The sequence below is a fragment of the Ischnura elegans genome, unplaced genomic scaffold, assembly GCF_921293095.1.
Source record: "Ischnura elegans unplaced genomic scaffold, ioIscEleg1.1, whole genome shotgun sequence".
In the NCBI taxonomy this organism is placed as follows: Eukaryota; Metazoa; Arthropoda; class Insecta; order Odonata; family Coenagrionidae; genus Ischnura; species Ischnura elegans.
Window position 1 is genome coordinate 42,887 of NW_025791696.1, and position 25,951 is coordinate 68,837.

At 38.0% G+C, this 25,951-nt stretch overlaps 1 protein-coding gene across 1 annotated transcript; it reads right to left on the minus strand.

Moving 5' to 3' along the window:
- On the minus strand, positions 1-22,680 carry LOC124173521 (the record flags this gene model as incomplete). Its single annotated transcript, XM_046552964.1, has 5 exons — positions 1-4,565; positions 5,616-5,844; positions 9,190-9,603; positions 17,084-17,534; positions 22,561-22,680. Coding segments are annotated over 5 exons (2,343 nt in total), but the record flags the coding sequence as incomplete, so codon positions are not given.
- Between the last annotated feature and the right edge of the window lie 3,271 nt (positions 22,681-25,951).

Consider the following 25,951-nt stretch of genomic DNA (forward strand, 5'->3'; position numbering starts at 1 on the left):
TGTTTTTATTATGATAAAGAAATTTTACATGAAAACTAAATTTTTAAGCCATGAGAAAAATTGATTTCTGACTTCTCTTTTTTCTTACGGGTTTTACAAAGCGTTACATTTGTAAGCTAAAATATTACATTAATAGAACCTTTAATTAAAACTATTATACGTGTCACGGCATACGAAAATACTTTCATTAAGGTTTGGACAAAAGTTTTTTTTAACGTCAACTTGCTCGTTGCTACTTTGTAAAAATTAATGCCTTTGGAGTAGATATGTACACTTAATTGCCTCGACTCGTGCATTCACACAAAGGATAAGTCCTATCGTTTAGGGAATTTATTTTGTCAATAATTCGCCATCTTATGACTCAGGTAGACAAGCACGGTAATGACCACTTACGTATAAATATAAAATATTCAGTAAAAAAATACGTGGGGGAATAAAGCACACTTTTATATTTGTAGCGCGGATATAGCATGAATATATCCAATATTGGCTGAATAGTTATTAAATGTACTCATACGAAGCAAAAACCGAGATATACGAAGAAATATAACTACTCTTTCCCGGCTTTGCAATTTAAACAGGCAAGTTTTGAGGTGAAATTTGGTTTATTATTTACAGAGAGGATAAATAAGAATTAGTGCTTATTGGAGACCGTATGAGAAGCCCATCACGTTGGCGGAGATGATTTTATGAAGGCAAAATATCCTTATTTATGAACTAAAGGGAAAATCTTAAAACCCTGGTAAAATATCGCAAGTTTAGTATTGCACAAAATCCATCGAGAAATGAACAAATTTATTAATTTACAATTGATATGGGGTAGAACTTGAAATAAAGATGAACTGGTTAAATGCTTACAAAAATGAAACACCTAGCGAGGATTGGAGTTAGCAATTTTTGCGAAAATGAACTGATTCCAATCTTGTTACATTAAACGACAGCTCTAGCCAGAGAACTCTGCACATAAAAGCATGAACATGTCGAGCGTGCAATATACACTATACTGCCTCTACAACTCCAATTTCATTTGCGTCATTGTGGTAATGTAGATAATATATCGTACGAAATAATATTATGCCGAAGCAGTTCCAAATAGGGTAAAATAATATAATCTGGCATTGCATATTTTGATATTTCGCATCGGTTATATAATAGCTCAAATCAATTATGTTGTAGCTATACGTAGTTTTCTTTGAAGAGAAAAAAAATAGCAATCGTTCATTTTTAATAATGGCTTCAGGGTATTTGAAACTTAAATTACGTGTTTTACACCGTTACTTTCATTCAATACTTGTTCTACGCAGTGAATGCTATCCAGTAACCTTGCAGGCGTTTTTGAAACTTAGGGTTAGCAGTAACGGAAATCTCAATATGATCCGGTAAAAGACAATTTAAAAACAACATTATCCAACGTTCCATTTGTGCAAAAGTGAATGGAAAAATATGAAAAAATGGCTCTGCACAAATTGCTTTAAATAGCTAACTTAGTCCTATCGTGCATAAGAAGGCCTTTCCGTGGGATATCCAGTTTTCTGAGATAGGTAATTGACAGGTTGACCGGTAAAATGGAGTTGTACCCACAGTGCCAACTATGTTTTCATGGGCATATCATACTCCGTCTCATACTCCATCAATATCAGGCGATAACAGATTTGACGGAATAATTGCTACCCTTTTATCAAATATGCCACTATGCTTAGGACTTAATGATGAATTAAATCTGACTACGTACGAAAATTTGAAACAGTAGGGAACCAGTTCTTCATTAGGGAAAGCAGAAGAGAATGACTAAGAGTAAGTTATAGGAGATATTACTCATTACAGAGGTACTACTCGAGAATACACGGTATTCAAGTATCTTCGTATATGATTGGTTTCATATGAGCAACCATGGCATCTAATGGTCAATGAAATGAGGAACTTGAATATGGAACAGATAATGCTGGGATTGAACACAAAATTTACCAGTTATACTCCTCAACCATTGAATTTAAGTTAGGAGAATACTTTAATGCACCCTATACGATGTACTACCATTATGTCAGTAAATGACAATGGACATCTTAACACACTACACTTTCCAGTAACGATAATTTTCACAGCAAATATTTATGACAACAAACAGAGTTGATATTCACGATTTAGTCACATCATAACTAAAAATTTCATCTATACCACAAAATGAGTCACAGCATATTATCACATTTACCCATTGGTCCATAATTTCCGACAATGTCTGAAATTTGGCCCTGAATACCACTGAAAAGGAATAAACAACACATAATTGAAATTATTAATCGCTGTACCCTTTTTCAAATTGAGCAGGATTCTCGGAAATAGGTAATAATGGATTACATCAACGAAGAAACGATCTTCTTTCTCAACGGAGAACAAATATCAGCTTTAAAATACGAAATATTCTGATGAATTTCTGACAAAATATAAAAATATTTTTCATAGATAATATGGTATTAGATCAATAATATAAGCGTGTAAAATCCTGAGAAAAAACCTGTCGAGCGCGAAAATAGCAATTATTTACGCAGTGCACTGAAATTCCGTACAATATATATAGTAAAACTTTCGAAGGTAAATGAAAAAATGAAATATGCGAAGCCCTTAAGAGAAAGACATTAATATTATGTACACCCACTCAAAGTGCAGATAACAGAGAACGGTATAAAGGAACAGCCTCATAATAGCCTCTTCATCATCCGAAAGCGAAAAAATATTACTCCAGGCATGGTCAACTTTTTTCACCTCAGTTACACTTCTTTGTTACAGAAAATGTGTCCCGGTAAACTTTAATAAGGAACAAATTTACGCACAATGCCAAATTCACCTTGCCCCCAAATTATAACGTCTCATTTATTTACCAAACTTAACCGGTTGCTAACCTGTAAAAACTAGAAATTTGATGCACTTTTGATATACTATTTGGATCTGTTCAGTTTGTCTCTTGTCCCATTAGTAGAGCTGCGCCCTTAATTTGTATTCACCGATTAAAATCCCGTTTTAACTATATACAAATTGGAACCATAAAATATGACCACCAGAAACTTCATCTGGCAGAAGGAGATGACATGGAAATTCGCAATATCACCGTCATCCCCAAAAACATCCTCATTCATTTCGCCATATATTTTTTTCCGGAAATATTTCCACATGGTTGAAAAACCCAGTCATTGACTATGCAACGAAAATATATACACCCGTAAACATTTTGGAATGAGTTACACAGGTTTGGGAGGGGAAAACTTTCACACCTAGTGAATAGATCTTTCCAGGTGATGGAAGATGACCTTAACAATAATAGTACCCTTTTGCCCGAAAAGGCAACTGTTTCACTCAATTATATGACAATTAGCTTCATGAACTAGTCACACCCCTCCCAAATAACCTGCAGATCTACCTCCGTCTGATCACATCCATTTGTCTAGATATTGGAAGAAGGTTCGACCATATTGAGCGGTGAACTGGGACTGGACTTAGACACTTTGGCAAGGGCACGTCTCAGGATCTCTTCCTGGTCGTCGCTGATTGCCAGCCTCGTCATGCTACTCCTAATGGGATGAGGTGATCCCGATCTGCTCCACGAGGACTTACTGTCTTTGATGGATCTCAGCGGATAGCTCTCGCACCCGTCACTGTGCGGCCTGTCCGTCGAGACTTCCTCCGACTCGGACGGCGGGTTAGTCATAGCCCTCCTGTCCATCTCGTCCAACTCTATTGTCACGGCAATCACCGCGTCCTCTTCCGAGTCCTGCCTTATCCGATGGGAGTTGACCGGCACCACTTTGACGCCTCCGTCCACGGAGGACATCTGCGTGAGGAACGAACCCCTTTGCGAAGACGGCTGCGACACGAAAGGGGTCGGTTCCGTGTGGTTGCAGGCCGCACCAGGGTAGAAACCTTGCAGGAAACTTATGTGGTTCTCGCTCCTCCTGTTGGGATCCGAGCAGTTCTGCCAACATCCCGTGGTTTTCCTGTCCGCTCCGCTGTTCTTGGCGATCCTCGCGTTACCTTTGTGTGCCGTGTCGTTGTTTACCCCGGGGAAGGCACCCTTGTACCTCGCGGCCTTGTCGGCGAACAGACCGTGTCGGCTGAGCATGGTGAAAAGGTCGCGCCTGTACTGTTTCGTCAGCAGGGCGTACAAGAAGGGGTTGGCGCACGAGTTCAGGGGATAGAAGAAGACCAGGAGGATCTTGGCGTGGGTGACGTCAATGAGCGGCATCCCGGCCATGGCGGTCAGGCCGAAGAACGCGATTGGCGCCTTGCAGGCGAAGTCCGTGAAGACGAGCAGGGCCATCCTCTTGGCTACGGTCGCGTCGCTGTTGGTGTGACTGCCCACGTTCGTCCGGCCCCACCACTGAGGGCTACTCTGGTCGCCCTTCTCATTGTTAGCCCTCGCCCTGTTCCGTCTCTCCTGGCTGTTCTTGCGAATGACGTAGTATATGTTGCCATAGCAGGCGCAGATGAGGACGAAAGCCAGTCCGTTGATGACGAGGAGGAGGATAACATAGATCTTCCCAGGGAGGTCTCTGTTCTCCATCGGCAGGCAGATGCTGTGGAGGTAAGGTTAAGTTTAGAGCGCGCTGACAGCATAAAGGATGGCGGGTATTTTTACGAATGGATTAGGACGATGCATCGTTTGAGCGAGACTATTTAGAGATCTTGAATCCAAATCTACATCTCAATAGAAGCTTTCTTCTATATTTACCACAACCTCACGGCCAAGTGAACTGGAGGCTGCTTTTAGCACACAGTCGTACACGCCAATCTATGTGTTGATTCTGGAAAATTCTTTGCATTACATACTATTCTTTTCTGACTCAGCAAGAAGGAAAAATAATGTGGATATAAACTATGACTCTTCTTACTAGAGGATTGAATTGAAATTTCCTGCATACAGCTAAACAAAATATTATGGCTAATTAGAGTTGTAATGTTTTCTCTCATGCTCTCTGAGTCACTGAAAAATGTTATGCCTACTCTTAAAATAAGAAAATGAGCTTTTAACAATACCTCGCATGGCCACGAAAATGTTATATATTTATTTATAATGCTTCAGTGAATCCAAGGACATGCGAAAACATGATGTATCCATTGTAACAAGTAAATTCAGGCAGACGGAAGAAATGTATGACTAAAAATATTCGTGGTAAGGTAAGAAAAATTAATTAAACACTCAATCGAAATATAGTTTAAATTTTATGAATAAAGCTATACTGTGTCAAAGAGGATAACACGAAGGACATATTGGAAGGCTAACCAGGCACGAATAATAATAATAATAATAATAAAAAACAAATCACCGAAAAAAGTCCATAGCAATAGACCTGATCTAGTAGTGCAAGATAAAATTCACAATGAAATGTACTTGATAGACATTGTCGTACCTAATTCGCATAACATCACAACAGCCTACACCAGCAAAATGGGAAAGTATGAAGAACTTAAAGATGAAATTAAGAGATTATGGAAATCCGATAAAGTACACATAATACCAATTAAATAAAAAATACGTTTGATAGTAATAACAATAATAATAATAATAATTTATTCAGAAGTGTATCAATTACTAGGTAGGATAACAACACCACCACAGATATCACCTGGTTTTGGAGTATCCACTGATGCCCACGAGCGGCAGGGCTGCCACAATTGCCGCGTACAACCATCCAGCCGCCATCACTTTGGTCGCGGTGCTGACGCGTAGTCTTCGGTCAAGGTGCATTGCATAGGTGATCGCGTACCAGCGCTCACTAGTGATCATGGCCAGCGTGAAGATAGACAGCTCGCTAGCGAATACCGTAAGAAACCCAGCAATCTGACAGCCAGTACCTATATTTAGAAAGGATGAGAATATAATGATGAATGAGGCTGCACAGAGAGAAAACATCGTTATGAATAAGCAAGGTTCCTAAGGCACAAAAAATAGAGAATGTAGCTTTCAGAGAAACAAATGTAATGTCTAGTGCTTATCCAGTAAACATATAGGAGAGAATCTCTCAGGTTTTACACCAGGTTAGGTTGAAAAGAGTCCCTGGCAGTACAAACGGTGCAACCGAAGGATGGAGGATTTCAGTTTTCCACTCAAAGTGGATATAAGTGCCATTTGTAGCATTGTTTATTAAAATCTATGGTGACAGAGATCAATATCTATTGTGTCAATTAGCCAGAATGAAAAGAGAAATATGTAGTAACGTATCCATACATTAACACATTGTCGTGCTCTCAGACTGCGGCAACTGAAATTCGAGTCGACAGCACGCGCTTAAATATGATGTAAGATTTTACGATCTGCATGGTCAATTTTGAATGCACGTGCTTTGGGATATTTTTAGTGATATCCCTATTTCAATGGAGCATATTGGCGCGCTGTAATTTTAAGTGCGGTCAAATATCACCATCGCAAATAAAATAAAAACCTGATGCGACAATTCATCTTGTTTGGTTGAACCAAATTTTATCGTTCGCATGACTTCATATTTTATATGGTACGATGCATCATAAAAATCACAAACACTGTTCCCTAATATGCGAAACACTGTTCCCTAATATATGCTGAGGCATCCCGAATTATAACACGCACGACGGTGGCGTACCTATGGGGGGATGAGAGGGTAGACCCCCCGAAAGCCTCTGAGAAGTAAATTATTATTATAGTATTCTACCGATTAAGGTAGGTTTTCATGGAGTATCTCCCTTTCCTTCCAGCACTGCCTTCTTTAATTCACTGTAAGGCCTACTCTCCTTCAATATATCTAAAAATCCTATTCTTTTCCTTCCCCTCCCTCGTTTCCCCAAAATTCTACCCTCCAACACCATTTTCAACATCCCCTCACTGCTAAGCACTAACTCCATCCATACCTTCTGTCTCCTCCGTATCTCATCTAAAAGCTGCCTCTCCTCGCCAACCATATCCAGCACTTCGTCGTTCCTTTTCCTCTCCGTCCATTTCACCCTCTCCATTCTTCTCCATACCCACATCTCGAATGCCTCCAATCTTCTCTCGTCTTCTTTCCTCAGTGTCCACGTTTCCGCACCGTAGAGAGCTACGCTCGAAATCAAACTCTTCACTAACCTTTTCTTTAAACTCTTACACAACGGTCCTCTCAGAAGCTCCTTCCTGTTCATGAACGCCTCCTTCGCTAATGCTATTCTCTTCCTGATGTCCTTATTACTGTATCCGTTTTCCTTTAACGTACTGCCTAAATAGTTGAATTGCTGAAACTGCTCAAGTTTCTCACCACCCACCTTTATCTTGAGTCTCACATTCCTCGCTCGTGATGCTTTAAAAAACCGCATAACCTTAGTTTTCTTGTGATTAATCCTCATCCCATACTCCTCGCAACGTTCGTATAACGCATCCACTAGAGCCTGAAGCCCCCTCGCTGACTGGCTGATCCAACGCCTGGTCATCCGCGAATCTCACTGATTTGAGCATCATTCCTCCCACTTTTATCCCAGCTTCTAACTCATCCCACGCTTCCCTTACCATCTCCTCAGCAGAAGTAAATAAGCTATTTAAAACTATCGTCTAGTTTTGAACTTTAATAACTGCATCTGCTTTAAGTTCAATTTTTAGTACTAAAATGATGTAAAATGTATATCGTTGGCTAAGTTCTAACAAAACGTACCTCAAAATTTGGCCGGCTAGACACAGGTATCTTAAACTTAGTGTAATAGCATTAAAAATAAAATTCAAACAATACACACCTCTTTGTTGGCAAATGTATGCTTATTTTTAGTTTTATGAATTTTTGGTTTTTAATTATAGCGTAAAATTAGAAAAAATAAATAGTTTTTTTTTGATCTCGTGAAAAGTTTCTATTTTTGACATACTTGTCTTTAGAACTTATTCATCGATATACAGACATGTCATTTTTCAAAACTTTTCCCGAAAAAGTTGCCTAGGGGTGGGGGGTCACCAAACCAGGCCATCCCATCCTTCCCCCCAAAGCATATTCCTAGTTACGCCACTGATGCACGATATACCGTGAATGCAATATATTGGGCGCGGTAATTCGATATAGAGCACTATGCACGGTATTGTTGGCCACGATATGAGTCATCGAAATCACTTATATCACGAAATAATAATATTTTCAGATTGATGTCATCATGGTTTCTGGGATTCCATCGCGTTGTTTTCTGTCTGACGTCGACAGTTTCGTCGACAATTCAGTCAACAATATGAGGTCAGAAGTTTAATTTATGCACAATGAGCGGGTATACATCTACCTCTGCATCTTTACAAAAGAGCTAATGAATACAAGGGTTTCGGACATACTTCACCGCATATAACTCTTGTCTTTAATAGCTTTTTGGAAAGATGCAGAGATATACCTCGCCTCGTATCAAACTCCACTTCAGATCTGAAGATGCTGTAAGTATGCTTAGCAGGACTGTGTTATCAGGTATCAAACAACAAGGTGTAATGCCAGAAACCATCTTCACATCCACTACTCAACGAGGAAGCCTTCGCAAGAACTCCAATATGGGATTGTTGTATTTAATAGGCAAATATCGCCCATACCTAGACCAACATAAAGTGAACGTGTTATCAGTGCTTAGTTTCGACCGGAACGGCGCGGCGCTCCGGAAACTCTTAGGGAACTGTACAGAATGATATACATAATCAATGCAACACATATGCATGAACGACATAAGTAACGCATCACATTCAGAGCGATGAAACGGTCAGTCAGGAGACGGTCGTAATTCCTATATTCCTGTCCTGCGAATTCTAGTCCGTCTCGAGTAAGATTTTTTTAATTGAATGGATTATGTAAATTAGATACCGTTTCTCATCATTTGGGAATACCGTTTATAAATTTAATTTTTAAATGTATTTTTTTGGTACAAAAACATAATTTATGCCATGACTCGTCATTGCAACTTCTATCGCAATTTCAAAAATTAGGAAGTTTTAGGGGGGGAGGGTTTATATTTGAAAATCACGCGTAGATTAAATATGTAGGGATCATTTCAGGCACCGATTTGCTCCACAAATTTCAGAACATTGACCATAAAATAAACCAGGTCGGTTTATAAAAAAAACTTGTTTGGTTGATTCGCCCTGGTGTTGCATCTACCTTAACCCCTGAAGAAGGTACTGTTCATGATATTTTAGAAATCAAGCGGGACTGTGCGTCACCACGTATTAGTTGTGCACGAGCTTACCTTCCTGCCAGTCGATGGCGTGGTTGAAGTACGCGCCTATTGTCCTCGCGTCCATCACCAGGATCGACATGAGATACATCCCCATGCTGAGGTCGGCGATGGCCAAGTTGCACATGAGGAACTTGGACACGGACATCCTGAACTGGCATGAGAGCAGGACGAAGAGCACGGCTATGTTGCCCAGGAGGGAGAGTATACCCATGAGCCAGGCGGATATCCTCAACCACCAGTTGCCCATAATGTCCTCGCAGGGGTTGAACGGGTCCGGCTCCGGGTGGCACACCACCGTTCGCGGGTGGCGAGACAGGTTGCCGCACACGGCGCTCAGCTGGTTTGGTGTGTGCGGCACGGTGGCCTGGTGGAACACTCCGCTCTCCGAGAAGAAGGACTTCAACTTGGCAACCTCGTCCTCCGCTGCATGTAAAACAGATCACCAAAATTGATAAGCACATAATTACAGCGGTTAATACTTTCAGATTGGTGCCATCATGGTTTCTGGGATTCCGTCGCGTTGTTTTCTGCCTGATGTCAACAGTTTCGTCGGCAATTCAGCCAGCAATATCTGGTCAGAAGTTGAATTTATGCACAATGAGCGGGTATATATCTACCTCTGCATCTTCAAAAAGAGCTAATGAAGACAAGGGTTTCGCACAGTACTACTTCACCGCATTTAAATCTGGTCTTTAATAGCTTTTTGGAAAGATGCAGAGATATACCTCGCCACGTATCAAACTCCACTTCATATCTGAAGATGCTGTAAATATGCTTGGCAGAACTGTGTTATCAGGTATTAAACAACAACAAATCTTAAACGTCTCAACACAGGTTGCGCGAAAATTCCACAAAGAAAAAATCAAACACCTTAACTGGGATTCGAACCCGGTCTAGTGTTTCAGCCAATTAAGCTACCCAGGCGTTAATCTCCTCTGTGGAAATTTGTGGACTGTACTGGACAAGATGATGTTGACTGGTGAGCATATTATAGTGTAGGTTCCAAACCTGGTGCATCCAATTCTCCTGATTTTTACAAAAATATCGAATTTACGTATGATTTTACATAAATTTCATGGAATTATGTGATCAAACATTTAGCAACTTCAAATACCTGAATCCACTGGTGGGAGGTAAAAGTTTCACCTGAAAAGAGTGTTGGCGAACATCCACAGGATTGGTTCAGAATAAACTGGCTCAGCTTCGGGTGAAATAGAAGTTCACGGAATTCATATGAGTGTTGAGATGTGGAAGGCAACGGGAACCCACCACATTACCATCCCAACAGCCTTGCATTCAGTCACGAAAAAAGAAGGTAAAACTTTAATGTGAACCGCTTACATTAACTGATATTTCATCCAGATAAATCGCATTATCATTTATGAGTCCTCTATGGTTTACACTCATTTATATCATGATTGATTTACATATAATATTGAATAGTGGTTTAATCTCATTTTACTTCTAAGGTTTGATAAAATGGAGCACGTCTTTCAACAAAAGTTTTACCTTTAAGGTCAGAGATACATATTCTAGATAAGAAAAATATCCGCCTCTTAGTTCTTTTTACGATAGAAGTACATTGGAATCGTAATTTTTAGTAACCTTTTTGATCTTAAAAATGAACATAAGTAACCAGCCTCTTCAACAGAACCATACGCGCACTTTGAGGCATGAGATTAATTTCTTCTGCAAAATAAAACAACCGCCTCGTAGTTCCTTTAACGATAGAGGTATATTGTAATCGTAAAGTTTAGTATAAATTTTAATCATCTTAATGAACACAAGAAACCACCCTCTACAACAGGAAAATAAACGCATTTTGCGATCGAGAACGATTGATTTTCTATAAATATGCATATGAAATTGAATAATACACCCACATCCTGTGCCGTGGAAAATTGTTTTGCGTCGTAAGGATGCAGGCTGAGGAGACATGGAGTTAAAAACTTTATTTCTGTCCACATTTTAGAGGTTTCCATACGTTTTCAAAGTGAAATCATATATTCCACTTGATTTCAATATCACTGCCTCATTTAATGAATACGGTACCACAATTCCCTAGAGTTCTCTCCGTAAAGTAAACTATGAAAGATAATACCGTGGGCAGTGGCGTAAGTAGGGATACGATTTGGATGGGGGGGATGAGAGGGGATGGGAAAGGGCGACCTACCACCCTCCTCCCCCATTTTGGGAAAATTTTAGAAAAAATGACATGCCTACAAATACATTTTACATAATTTTAGCACTTAAAATTTGGGTTACATTAAAAGGCTACGTTAAAATTTACTATGTGTCAAAACTAGACAGTATTTTATAATATTATTTTTATACCTCTGAGGCTGGATCTATACCCCAAATCCCCCCTCCATAGTTACGCCACTGACCGTGGGCTGATATGGATTAAATTTTTAATCTTCCGTAATCCGCGAAAAGTAAGCTAATAAATATTAAATCCGACGTTTACAAACATTATGTACAACAAACGTACACCCCAATTTCGCAAACCATGGCGGAATAATTTAATAAAGGATGGAAAAACCTCAACAAAAAATACAAGAATCACTTCATTTACATCCATATTGAATTTAGATTTTAGGATTTAGGGTTTATGACTTCAAATTTATATATTTCAAGTAAGACGAGAAGAGTTTAAAATGTTTATACTACTTAATACGTTAGATGCGTTCGCTTATCGGGACAGAACAATGGTGCTAGCAAATGTGAAAGTACAGGGACAACCCGCCAACATGGAGATTGAAGAAGGATTGGAAGATTATTACGCGGAAGGATTCAAAGGATTGAGAAATAATTAAGTACCAAAATACCAGGTGAAAGCAGAAGTTTAATGATCCCCTTAAGAAGACGGACCGTTATCGGTGATATATCATGAGATATGATTATTTATGAAGGGATACGTTTTTAAACATGTAGGTAGCAGGAACGATAAAGGTGGGCCTAAGTTAGGTGAAAGGTTAGGTGAAGAACGAAAAAGGTGGGTTAAGTGTTTGGGAGAGAGATAAAGGACATGAAATAGGAAACAACTGAAATGAGAAAATGTTATCTCATAAATCTGATTCGAAATAGCTAAAGAAATACCAATCCTTGCAGTTATGATAAATGCTTCAGAGATGGCATCTATCATCAATAATTTGATGAAAAATTAAGCTTCAAAAGGAAATAAGCAGTTTTTTACCTTGATGGTAGTTTCAGAGCATCACCCGAACCGAGTTCATTCTAAAATTACGAATTACACGGTCATCATTTTTTAAACTAGTTACTGAAGTGATTATTGTGAATAATTTTTTAAAAACATTATTCACCTACAAGTATTTTCATGCAAAGTAATATTATGAATGACAGAGCATTTTTAAACATGAAATAAATAAATAGAACTTTAGAAATTAATGACCCAAGAAAAAATGTTGAAATGCGTTTTTTAGATAATTTTAAGTATAAAACATTATTACATCAGTTTTTCCGGTTTTTTGTATCGTATTAAAGTCGCAAAAACAGCTATTGTTCGACATTATCGAGGCGAAAGCCCAGTAAAATGAGTAAAATTACGCAAATGACTTTTCAGTGAAATTCCTATATTGTTTCAACGTCGCAGGAGGAAAATAATTTATCGTCGGGTAAATTAAATCCACGTCTTGCTTGATAATAAATTAAAATTAAAATCTAATTCTCAGGGTGGGTTAACATACGTCTGAGGACTGAGGAAATCAAACAACGGAACCTGAATTCTTACTTCTCAAGAAGTAATGAGAGCCGGTTTTCGAGGTTCCTGGTTGGCATTCTTGAGCGGTCAGAGGTTGATTATCTTGAACAAGGTTTCGTTCACGTGAACTAGAACCAGGAGTCCACTAAAGGTGAGGGATTTTTCGGAAATAAGAACCATAATGACATAATAATATAATACGCCCATACTTGAGTATCTTGTTATAGGAAGTGAAAGCGGGTTGTAATGAATTCAATTGCACACGCGGCCTTGAATGTGAAAAATGTAGCTCCTAAGAAAACTAAATGGAGAGCTTAGGCAAACTATTCGACGGTGATAGATCACCATCGCAACAAATTATGAGCCTTTTCTTCGAAATCGGATAGAGCAAAGGACTGTATCTTCCAGGCCAGGGCTCACATAACTTCCTAGTCTCGCAGCTCATGAAGTCCCTCCGCAGCATCAAATAGTTCTGCATGGAGGAAGTGATCCTCCGCGAGAATTTTAACCGTTGAACCTTCGATTCAAACAATACGAATACCTATTTCAGCTTGAATGGCTACTGAAAAAATAACCCCGAAACCCATTCTGGTTGCCAAAGCTTTCTCAGGCATTCAACCTTGTCTAAAAAATACTCAATCAGAGCAAATGTCAGCTCACAAGTGGTAAAATGATTTTACTTTGATGATTTTATGAAACAAGGAAGATTATTTTATCTTACAGTACTTATATAATGAGTAAGACAGTTGTTTCAGATAAAAAAGACTGAATATGATACACTGCAGTATCGGCGGTGCACTTTTAAATTAGATAGGGTGAATAGCAGATATGCAATCAAAACTGCGCCTCAGGGATATAGAAGTGGCCATGAAATCTCTTATAACGACAAAATACAAGTTAGCATTTTCCCTTTCGTCTGTCATTGCCACATTTATTGACGATTTCGTGTCGTAACATCATGTTTTTCAAGCACTATTTTGTTGAATTGCATGTTTTATACGGACACATTTCTTTTAGCAGAGCGATTCATATTTATTATAAATTCTTTAAATATCCATTAGCTGCTCATAGCGATTGAGGGAATGAAGGGAATAAGGGAATGCAAGCATTCTACATAGATGATGCCCCAGTCCGCCTCGCAGATATTAAATTTATGTTACCGCTCAGGGTACATATTAATCGGTTTTCAAAAATGCCCAAAGTGCAGATAGCTCTATTTATTCTCAGTATTTGTAATAGGGAATTTGATTTCGCGAGGAATAGTGCTGAAAAGATATGCATTTGTTTAATCGCATCGTCAAGGATATAAACATAGCATATAAACCCTATTATAGCTCATTTTCCCGTGAAATTCCTATTTATCTGCCATGTGCGACGCGAGCGGCAACTTTTGTAAATCAACTTAAATGCGCCGTGATTGGGGTAAACTACCATACGTTCAATCCCCAGCTGTAAATTAGGGAAGAAATTATTCGGAAGAGGACGCCGCTTGAAAATTTCCGTACTTGCTCGACAGGGTCAGCCGGAAAGATATTTGAAAAGGATCATAATTACGATCACGAATATTATATTAGAGGATTTTCAAATCCACCGTTTTAATTGTAGTCCCTCCTCGTGAATAAAAATTAGATTTTAAAATCGCTACTCGCTGGGCTGGCAGTTATCTAATTCCTTCACGAGGAAAGAAACGTGGCTGAAATACGGTACCTAATTAGCCAATAAATCATATAGTTAACCACGCATAAAATGCTAGTTAGATGGTTGTCAACTAAAATAGACCAGGAAGCACTACAGTTAATGGCGTAAGTCACGCTTAAAGAGATACAGCTGCCTAGTGGCGACGCAGAATAAATTGCGCGCGAAACGGCAACTGACGTAAAGCTTAACTCTTTGAGTGCTGGCAGCTAATTTCAAAGCCCTGCTGAAAAATCCTGCCATTTTTACTAAATTCGTACATTTTTTAAAACATAAGCATCAATAATAGATTTATATCGGTGTGTATTTCAATAAAAATGGACTTTGCTCTTCTTTATGAATGAGTTGAACAACATTTATTGCTCTTTTTTAGATATATAATTTAAAAATGAAAACCTACTGTTTTTGAAAAATAAAAAAAGTTGCAACATATGATGTACCGCCATAACATGCAATGTAATTTTTTTACTGCGCTCAATTTGAACTATTTAAAGAATGGAAATCCTAAAAAATGCATTGTTCCAAGCAAAGCATTATAAATCCTGGATGACCATAAGGGTCACTGCACCCTCAACGAACGGTTCATTGGCCCAAAAAAGTTTCACACAAAGTGACCTAAGGTAAGGATGCCGGTAGCTACAGAGGACTTTTCGTCCTCAAGACATAAAGTGAACTCTTCTTCCATCGAGCAGTTGATTTTTGAAAAAACGGAACCCCTAAGCAGTAAACTGGAAATGTACCACGGGCGAAATAATATGGCTTCACGCATACAAAGCCAATTAAATAGAAAGACGTAATATTACGTCCATGGCAATCTCCAGAAAGATTAACAGGACGTAATATTACGTCCATGGCACGCAAAGTTTTAACCAACATTTATTTGTTTATTTACGGCCTTTACGATGGGGAATTAACAATTAACAATGAAGAAAATTCACAGCAGAACACACACGCCCATGCCTTGGGTAAGGGTTTCTTACCCAGGTGGGACTCGAATCCGCAACCTTCGGTTTGGAAGGCGAGGACTTTAACCCGCCGCCACCGAGGCCGGCTTTTTCGAGCCCCCTTGGTTACGATCGAGTTAATGAATGGAGTAATGGAATTCAAGAAGACTACACAGAGCAAGGGAAGTGGCCCAATTACATCCCATAGAAAGTACATTTCTGTTGCCACTTCGGTCGCATTTTTTTCGTTTTTCAAAAATGTTCGCGGCGCGATGATGATCCAATGCGATCCACTTTTTTCCAATATTTTTCGGTATAATGTTTGTAACTGCGAGGAATAGCATTGAAACGTTATAAATTTGATAGATTACATTATCAAATATATAAAGTAGGGATGGACGGATCCAGGATTTTTTTCGGATCCGGATTCGGATCGGATCCTTGATTTTCGGAGCTGGATCTTTCGGATCGGATATTTTCGGATCCAAATGCATTTTCAAATTCCTGCAATTAAACGAAGTAATTATTCAAGTTTACTCTGGGTACGAGCAATCGAAGGAACGCTTTTTAGATTTTCATACATATTTTAATATTCTATAAAATAAAAATAATTTTTATAGGCTTTCTAGTTGTTTTTTAAACATCTAAACATGCTCAGGACCTAAACTGTCACGCTTGGGTTTGGAAATGAAAATAGGAAAAATCTTTGGATAATTCACTGACCAGTTGCGTAGGACAAGAATTGCATGCGACGGTACATTCGAAGAGAGAATCGGAACTCTTTCCACCCTTATTCACTGAAGCTATTATTTTAAATTTCGGATCCAGATCCGATGTCTTCCGCGACTTTGGATCCGATGTATCCGATGAAGGGTAATATCCGCGGATATTTGGATCCGAGGTATCCGATCCGACCATCCCTAATATAAAGTTACATCATCATCACATAAATAAAAACCCTAATTATGCCTCAATTTCCCCGTGAACCTCGGATCATATTGTCCGTCAGTGACGCGAGTGGCGACTTCTGCAAACCCATTAAAATGCGCGATGGGTGGTAGCACATTTAGAGGCCATTTAAGCATTCTCTTTCGTAATAATTGTGCATTGCCTCATTTCCGATCTCATTGTCAGTGGCGGCAGGGTAAAGCTCTCGCCTTCCAAAGAGAAGGTCGCGGGTTCACAGCGCCGCCTGGGTAGGTTGATTTTATCGGGGCATGGGTGTTTGTGAATGTTCTAGGTTGTTTTATGTTAGATCATCCCGCTTTAAAAGCCTAACACGGGCTGCTTTCGAGACATTGGAGATAAAAGATTTTAAAAATTGATTGCACTATAATGGTGAAATATGCTATAGTTTGACTGGCCAATAAAGCTTATTCGCTTAGCGGTGTCAATTTGATTTATAAGAGAAATGATCAGATATGTTGGTCACCTATTCTAGTAACTGAAAATCTACAGTTAAAATATGATGCTTCAACATTCGTGACACAGAGAATGGCTCTTTCCTATCGTATATGCTTCACAAAATACCCTATGTCCTCACCTGAATCAGGTGAGTGCTGAGTACCCCTGCTGCCCTCGCCAATCGTGTGGTGAAAACTGTGGTACGGGTCTAGTCCGTACGGGTCGAACTGGTTGCTGGGGAAGTGCGGCCTCTCGGACGCCGTCAAGGCGCTCCAGTCCGGCTCAACATGCCTCGACTTGTTGTCCGGGTAGAAGATCATCTTGCCGAATTCACCCTCGTCCTCATCCTCCTTGGCGCCTTCGCTGAGGCGGGCCAGTGGCGCCCGGCTCAGGCGCCGCTCCTCGTCGAACTCCTCCGCCTCCTCCAAGATCACCTCGGGAGTCACCGTGCCCTTGTCCGAGCAGCCGGACCGCAGGCCCTCGACCCAGTGCTGCGAGGGGGCGAAGAGCCCCCCGGGGGCTTTGGTTAACGGGTGGTTAGGATTGGATTCGGGGACAGTGGAACCAATTGCGTCCCCATGTTTTATACCCTAAAGCGACGATCACAAGAATGGAGCACAACATTAAAAAAATAAATCAAAAAAACGTTCTTTGCTTGTTAAAAATAAATAATAAAATTCAAACTAAAATATAAAGGCATTCGGCATGGAAATTAATCAAACTTAGCTTGGTAAATGAAGCGTTGTACTTGGCGACTTCGATCTACAACCACAAGGCATTTTTTGAAGGCCACAAGGCCTATTTTTAAGAGTCGAATAGGGTAAGCTTCGGTGACTGAAAAATAATTACGTCCCCAAGCTTAACACACTTAAGTTCACAAGTATGGAGCGCAGCATTAAGAAAATAAATAAAAACCCTCCTTGGTTCATTAAAAATTCAGTAAATTAAAATTAAAGTAAAATGTAACGGTATTCGTAATCGAAATTAATCAAGCTTAGAATGTTAAATAAATTTCCCTACTTGATGTGTTCACTTCTTGGTATCATGCAATAAGGCCAAATAGCATTAAATAACACTTCTTCAGCGACCTTTTGGTTAGCCCCTAATGGTTAATGTTGAGGATCGGGAAGTTTCGGTGGCTGAAGAACCAATAGCGTCCCCAAGTGATAAACCATAAAGCGACGATTGCAAGAATGGAGCAAAAAATTAATAAAATAAATTTAAAAACCTTCCTTTCTTGGTTAAAAATGAAATGAATTAAAATTAAACTAAAATGTATGGGCTTGAAATTAATAAAACTTAGTAAGATAAATTATGCGTTGTAATTTGTGCTTTTGATCTCCAGCCACCTTTTGTTTAGGCCCCGAGGCCTACTATAAAGGGTCGGGCACGGTAGGCTTCGGTGACGGAAAAATAATAGCGTCCCAAATTTTTAAATCCTAAAGCTACGATCTTAAGAATGGAGCACAACGTAAAGAAAAAAAAATACCTTCCTTGCTTGGTTAAAAATAAAGTAAATTAAAACTAATGTCAAATATAACGGCTTGGGTTTTGAAATTAATTGGAATAGAATATTATATATAAATCGTCCTATGGTGCTATCAACCTCCAGCCATCAAGTTTAAATCCATATACCGTTGACTACAAGGGCGGAGAACAACAAAATAATAAGTACATAATATCCCTTAGCACTTTCTTTAAAAGGAAATAAAATTAAACAAAAATAAACATGGAAATTAGAGTATTGTTCAAGAAATATACACGCAAGGGTACTTTTCAGATTCTATTTTCCGCTTCTTTAAATGAATCCAAACTTGTCTGCTGGATGAAATACTCATTAATTTTTCATTCTGTCACCGAAGGTGTTATTCAACATTTCCCTCCCTTCCGTAACCAGCAAGTGAACCGAATCATAACTTATTGTTAATAGCAGTTAGCTGGGCCAAATAGAAGCCAAGGCAATGGCGTATCAATGGGGGAATGAGGGGATGTATCCTTCCTTCCCAAAGTCTCAGAAAAAATATATTTTCTGGATTTGATGTATAATAACTGCATCTGCTTAAAGTTAAATTCTAAGTGCCGAAATGATGTAAACTATACATCGTGGCATGTCTTTATTCAAAATATTCCCTGAAATCTCCGTTTCCTGGGGGGTATCCCCTACTTACCCGCCTCATCCCTTCCCAAAGCCCCCTATCCCCCCTCCAAAGCATATTCCTAGTTACGACACTGGGCCAAGGAATATTTGAGATACAAAATGCATTTGAAATGCAAAGAAAATAATATCTTTGACTCGGGTGTTTGAAAAACGAACTACAAAATACAATTTTAAATGCTTTTTAAAATACAAAATACATTTTTATGGAAACTAAGAGATCTTAGAAAAATATAACCTGCCTTGGTACGCTATAGATATCTGCAAATACGAAGACAACGATTCCAACGAAAACGAAGTAATCTCTGAAGCATAATTTTAGGGAACTGTTATGAGATCTACTAAAAAAGTATTTCACAAATGTATTTTTTATTTATTAATAAGAAAATACTAAAAATCTGTATTTGAAATACAAAATACACACACATTCACACATTTGACACATTCGGGTGATGATTTAAAGTACCAATTACTAATGAAAAATGTATTTCAAACACGTATTTAAAAATACTTGTATTTGAAATACATTTGGTAGTAAACTGGGTATGTTTTAGGGTCCCATAATTTTGGACCGTGCAGTAAAGTTTGCGACTGTTTAATTTTAGTTTATACCAGTACAAATTATTACTAAAGAATATTTTCAAAACGAAAGAAACTATCTATACGCACATGTTCAATTTATCTATTTTAGACTGGCCACTACCAAAGAATGTCATCTTTTTTATGGCAAATATTTAGAGCTCTATCCTAAGTTAACCCTAAGGAACATTTCCGCAGCGCGATATGAACTTGGATTGCTCTTATATGGAACCTTCATGTGGCGCAGGGCCTCCTCAAAAATGCTTGTACTCTATTCCGGGGAGATCTAAGCCAACAAAATGTAAAAGAGCTCGCGCTCCGACGTAGTTTGTAAGAGAATCACGGTCTGTCTCCCACTCAGCATATCCTGAAGCACGCTTTTAAAATAAAAAGAAATGGATACAATCTTGCAAACAAGTTGGGAGCAGAGAAACATGTGCTGCGTTATTCATTTGGTTGGGAATACAAACGTCACAGCCTCAGGGAATATTTTGTAGGAATGGAGATAAGGAAAGGGAGGCACTTCCTCTCCTCGGGACTGTATCACGCCGTTCTAAAATTCAGAGTCGCGATTTGCTCGCGCTCCCTTGTCCCCACGGTCGCGCCACCTGTGATTCAAAAGAGGAAACACTTGCTCCTCGCTCGATCAGCCATTTAAAGCGTCGGCCGCTATCTGCGATACAGTTTCCTGGTTTATCTTGGAAGGACACATCGGTTCTACACCCTGATAAAATGTTTTTTTTTGTTCGTAATATTCCCTGTACGCCAAAAAAAAAAAGAAAATAAATCGTTACGAATTAATAAACATGAATTATCTCTCGGGAATACAAGTAAGAAAGCATATTGTAGCACGGAAAAGTAGAATGGTATCCCTGATTTTTTTCTTCAATATAGTTCTGATGATAACTACGAGTATTTTTTTGATGCACTGCAATTTTATTGCGATGAAAAATAAAATTATATCTTTATTTTATATTTCCATGTATTTTATGGGAAAAATCGTGCTAAACGAAAAAAAACTGTTTTGTTACCTTTATTTATGTATCAATATTGCATGTTATTGTATTTTATTGTACTCTCATTTTTTCATTCATAGCCCTGAGGAAGGTTTTAAAATAAACAGAAACGTTCGCTAAGCAAGAAACTTCGCTATAAATGACCATTACTCCAGGAATTTTCGATCATTTACTAAAAGGAAAACGGGATAGCATGGGCGTTTCCAGCGAGGGGCCGAGTGAGGGCTGAAGCAAAAATCGCGAAAGTCTTTAAGCAAAATCAGTATTGAATTGAAACGAAAGTATTCAACAAATTTTCTTTAAACCCACGAAAAAATTATATTTATTAGTATAAGATATGTAACTAAAATAAAACTATTTTTTCAAGGAAATAATCTCATAAATCTCATGGCCTCCCCCCCCCCTAGTCAATGGCTTGCCCTCCCATAGACAATGGCTTGCCCCAAGAATAGTATTCCTCTCTATATATGCTTGAATTTCGGAAATATGCCTCAGTTTCAAGTATAAAGGCATGTTTAATTCATTACAGTATATAAAGAAGCTTAAAAAATTAAAAATAGGGAAGCGTGGCAAATAAACAGCTAAACCCTCCGTCAGTCGCGTCACATTTTGAAACGTTATTTGTTGCGCGGCGTCTCACAGAATGGTTAAACAAAATGTATGAACGTAGAGATAGCTGTTTTAAAAGTCGATGTATTTAAAACTTTACGATTAATATCACGTAGCGATTACCATGTAACGAATTGTAACGTAAGTTGTTGCGTGGCGTCGACCGCACTCCAAAAACAAGAAAATATACATTTTTTTCCATGGGTGTTGGTGTTAAAAACATAAAATCATATTGGTGACTATTTCAGAATCATAAAATAATAAGAAACAAGGTCTGCTGGGTATGTGCGGAAAGTGTTTCCGAAATGCTCTGAGTTCTAAGGTGGGAGAGTTTACAAGAGAGGAGGAAAAGAAGCAGACTATGTGGCATGTTTAGAATAATGAGAGGGGAAAAAGCATGGGAAGAATTTGGGAAGGACATATCAAAACCCAGCTTTGTTGGAAAAAATGATCACCAGTTCAAGATAAAGTGCCGATCACAAAGGACAAATTCAAAGCAGTTCTCCTTCTTGAATAGGACCATAAGGGACTGGAACGACCTACCAGCAAAATTATTTGAGCCCTTCCCGAAAACTTTACATATTTTTAAAAAGCTGTAGAAGAAGTAGGGACCAAGTAAGACGTTGGCTCCGACATTGACCAGTGGAATGGTATCGTGCAGGCATACAGGCCCTTCCTTCAAGTAGCTTCAAGCCGTACAATTGAATGGAGATTTCATTGAAAACTAGTGTTGTATGGCTAAGAGATTGGGGAATAACATTGTAGATTGAATGCGGAATAAAACAACCCCTGTTTCAGAAAGCAAATGTTTTGCATTACTTATTGAATTCCCCTTGTATTATATTTTGGACAGCCGGTTCCGCCACGGTGCAACATCAATTACTGATGATCATGTAGGATGATTATTGTCCAAAAATAATATACAGGTTGGAGAATAATTGTGTCACGAAATTTTCGAAAAGGAACGACCTACCAGGAAAACTATTTGAGCCCTTCCCGAAAAATTTACTCAGTTTTAAGAAGCGGTTTAAGAAGTAGGGACCAAGGGCTTCTTATAATGTTTTCTATTGTTTTTGCATAATATGTACATGTTACCACCAGGCCAATGGCCTACTTGTAACAATTTAATAATAATAATGAACCCAGTTAATATGACAGAATGTATTGATTCTATGATAAAAGTATAAGTATTACGTTGACCATTTAAAATAAAAGATGCAATTTAATTTGGCTCACCAACATGAGCCTTCAACTTACCTCGTGTTTAGCATGCTCCTTAGGATCATGTGTAGCAGGATACTTGAACGCACAGCAGTGGTATGGGTAGGTTAGCCAGGCTTCCGTGAGAAGCTGGAAAATATAATGGACATGCATAAATAAAGTTTAAAATGAAGTAAACTGGATATATAACCATTTTAGAACGCATGAGATACCTACGTTATGTTAAGAATAGACAATTTCAATATACTCGAAACAACCCTGATGTGTTTTTAGTCCGAAATGGGATGAAAAAATTAAACGAAAAGATTTAATTCAGAAAAAAGTAACCCACTCAAAAGTAACCCAAAAATATATACAAGCTCCCCTGTGGTAGGAGCTTCATTTGGTATGCCATATCTGTACGTTTAATTGCAGGCTGACAGTTAAGCTTTCACGTGCTCACCACCAAGGATTGCTCTATTTAGTGTCTTCAAAAGATATCTGAAATGAGTAATCATCAAAGGAGTTCTAAATTAATTTTTTTATGAGATTATTATTTTTTCAAGAGAGAGATAACATACTTTGCTTCACCTCTTCTTAAGCGTTCACTAAGATGTATTTTTCAGGCTATTAAACGAACGAAAGGTAAAAAAATAGAACCAGAAAAACCTTCATTTCATTAGCAGTAAAGAATGCAGAAAAAACTCAAGGGGGGGCGCAACATATATTTTGAGCTACTTGTACTTTTATCGCAATGAAAAATAAACGAGTTACCCACAAAATTTAAGATACTTTTATTTAAACTGATAATACAAATATACAAGAAAATGATATCTTATGATGAAAAAAGTTACAATTATGGTTCTTCAATGCTCGGCAATTCGGGCATTCCCGCAAGGGGGGTTGCTCCCTCCATGTGAATCCGCCAAGACATTGATTTTCCGAGAGAATTCTTCGCTTGCAATTGTGGGGCCACCACTACTGCGGCGAATAAGAAATAATCGCAATTAATTGATTACTGCTTGTTGAAGTCTGATGAAACCTGATTAGGATATGAAAAGTATCACAACCTTAAGGGTAAAGGTTGATTAAAAAATGTACAGGAAAATTAGCAAAAGGCGTCTGAAAAACATATTTTAGAAGACATACTGCGATTACGAAGGTTTAAAGATCAGTCCAACCGAAGTTCTAATAAGGGCAATTTTTAACTTATTTAGAATATGATGTTCACGCATTCAAATCGAGTACAAAAAAATAAACTCGGTACCGGAGCGATTATTTGTAGTTAATCCACATTTTTAATTAATACATTGATGCGAGGGGATTCATTGAATGAGCGAGCAACGCGTAATTCATCTGGTTCAAAATGATGAAACAAATTGGATGCTTCCGGATTTACTTTCATTTAATTACATTTAATAGGACGAGTATCATTGGAATATTTTAATTAAAAAACAATGCAAATGAGCAATTATAATGCTGAGGTAAATAATAGTTTAATTAACCACGCATATAGGTCACTAAATATAAGCGATGAAAAGCAATCAATATATTAATGATATATCCTTAATATTTAATTACGAATAATGCGAGGCAAAAATATGGGTCAATCGATTCCCACTCTTAGGAATGAGCAACAGGTTAAACAGGGGATTCTTTTGGCAAAAATAACATCCGTTTATTCACTGATCACCGCAAGTACTCTGAACTTGGCTGAAAAAATAGTTCAAAATCTCTCGAAGCTTGTAATTTGCCGAAGAATATCCTCTAAAAAATGCCATCAGCAGAGGATATGTTACGTATTGAGAGTCATTAAAAGGAGCAATAAATTTCACCAAAATGAAAATCGTAAACATAAGACTATTAATCAAGCATTAACAATAGAGTAGGAATGATGTCATTTAAAGCGGAAAACGGCTGGTTATATATGATTGTTGGATGGAAGGAAATTTGAGGAAGTGTTATAAGCTACACATTTCAAAATCCCTCGAATTCTCTTCACCTTGTAAATTTTTCTCAATTTTCTTCGAAGACTATAAGTCTAGACTATAAGTCTAGAAATTAATGGTAACTAAAGGGTGGGGTGTGTAAAATGGTTGCATTTTTATTGAAATTCACTGCTCCACTACTCTAAATGTAGCAGATTCTCAGTCATAACTTTTTGTTACATACTTATGTATGTATATGGAACATTCTGTAAAAATTTCACTTGTTTACATTCAGTCCCTTTTTAGATATTGACCTGCGAAAATCGACGCTAAAAGGCTTTCGGCATTGTTTGACAAGCTCTAGAAATGGAGTGCATTCTAAGCGCTAAAACTTACTCTGCAAGTTGTTTTTTTTTAAGTATTCAACTCAAAAATAACATTTTATCAGTGAGTCTCGTTTCCTTCATAAAAATTTATGGCGTTAAAAAGTTATTATTGACAAATGTATCCCGATTTTTTGCGGAAAGATTTTGATTGTCTTTTATGATGGAAAAATTTGAAAAATGGTTTCCAAAAGTTTTTTTCCTGATAAACACACTGGTTGTTAAATTATTCTGATATATTTTAATAGCTTTGAAATTAAAATGGATGCAAACCACGTTTTTCATCAAAATTTGCCCATCAACCCTTTTAAAAATGGCTGCCAAAAAAAGTATGGCTTGAATATTTTTTTCAAATGGTATTTTGTGATTGTCTACATGTAGGTAACCAATGATAATAAAATCAGAATAACTAAAAATATCGAGCAACGAATTTCACTCATATGTCTATGTCATTTTTTGGTTCATCAATATTCTGTTCATTTATTGCACTCTTACATTGGCTTTTTATTTTATCTTGATTAAAAAAAAATGTTTCCATCTGCATATTTATAAGTTATTATTGTTATCCTTTAAAGAGTCAACCCGCGGCAAGAAGAGGGTTAAAATTAAGTTAGGTACATCCTGAAATTTCCTGGGCAACAAGAAGTCGGCCCTTATCAAATTTTCCACCAGCTTAAGATTGAAAATATTAATCTCTGATATTTATATGTCGTAAACATTTCACATTTTTGATGCAGGAAAATGTGGAGGAAGGAATACTCTCTATACCCTGAAAATTCCACGGTGATAACTGTAGTATTCAGTGAGAAATACATCACGAAAATAATAAAATACAACAGGATGAGAAAGAATGATTTGACCTCTTAAGGCAAGGGTCTTTAACCGCAAGAAATGTAGCCATCCGGCTTATCTCTTGCGGATCTTAGAGGCTAAACAAAATACTGTATCACGAACCAAATATCGACACACTCATCAAAAATTAGGATTGCCAAAATTCGCATTGATTGATGGAACTTTTAACGAATAAGTAGTATTGAACTTATTATTAAAGACTATTGAAATTATGAGGGCAAATGCAGCGGTGCAATGGTGTCCACGTGGGGCAGACAGGAAGAAGCTTTGAAGTGAGGAAGGAAG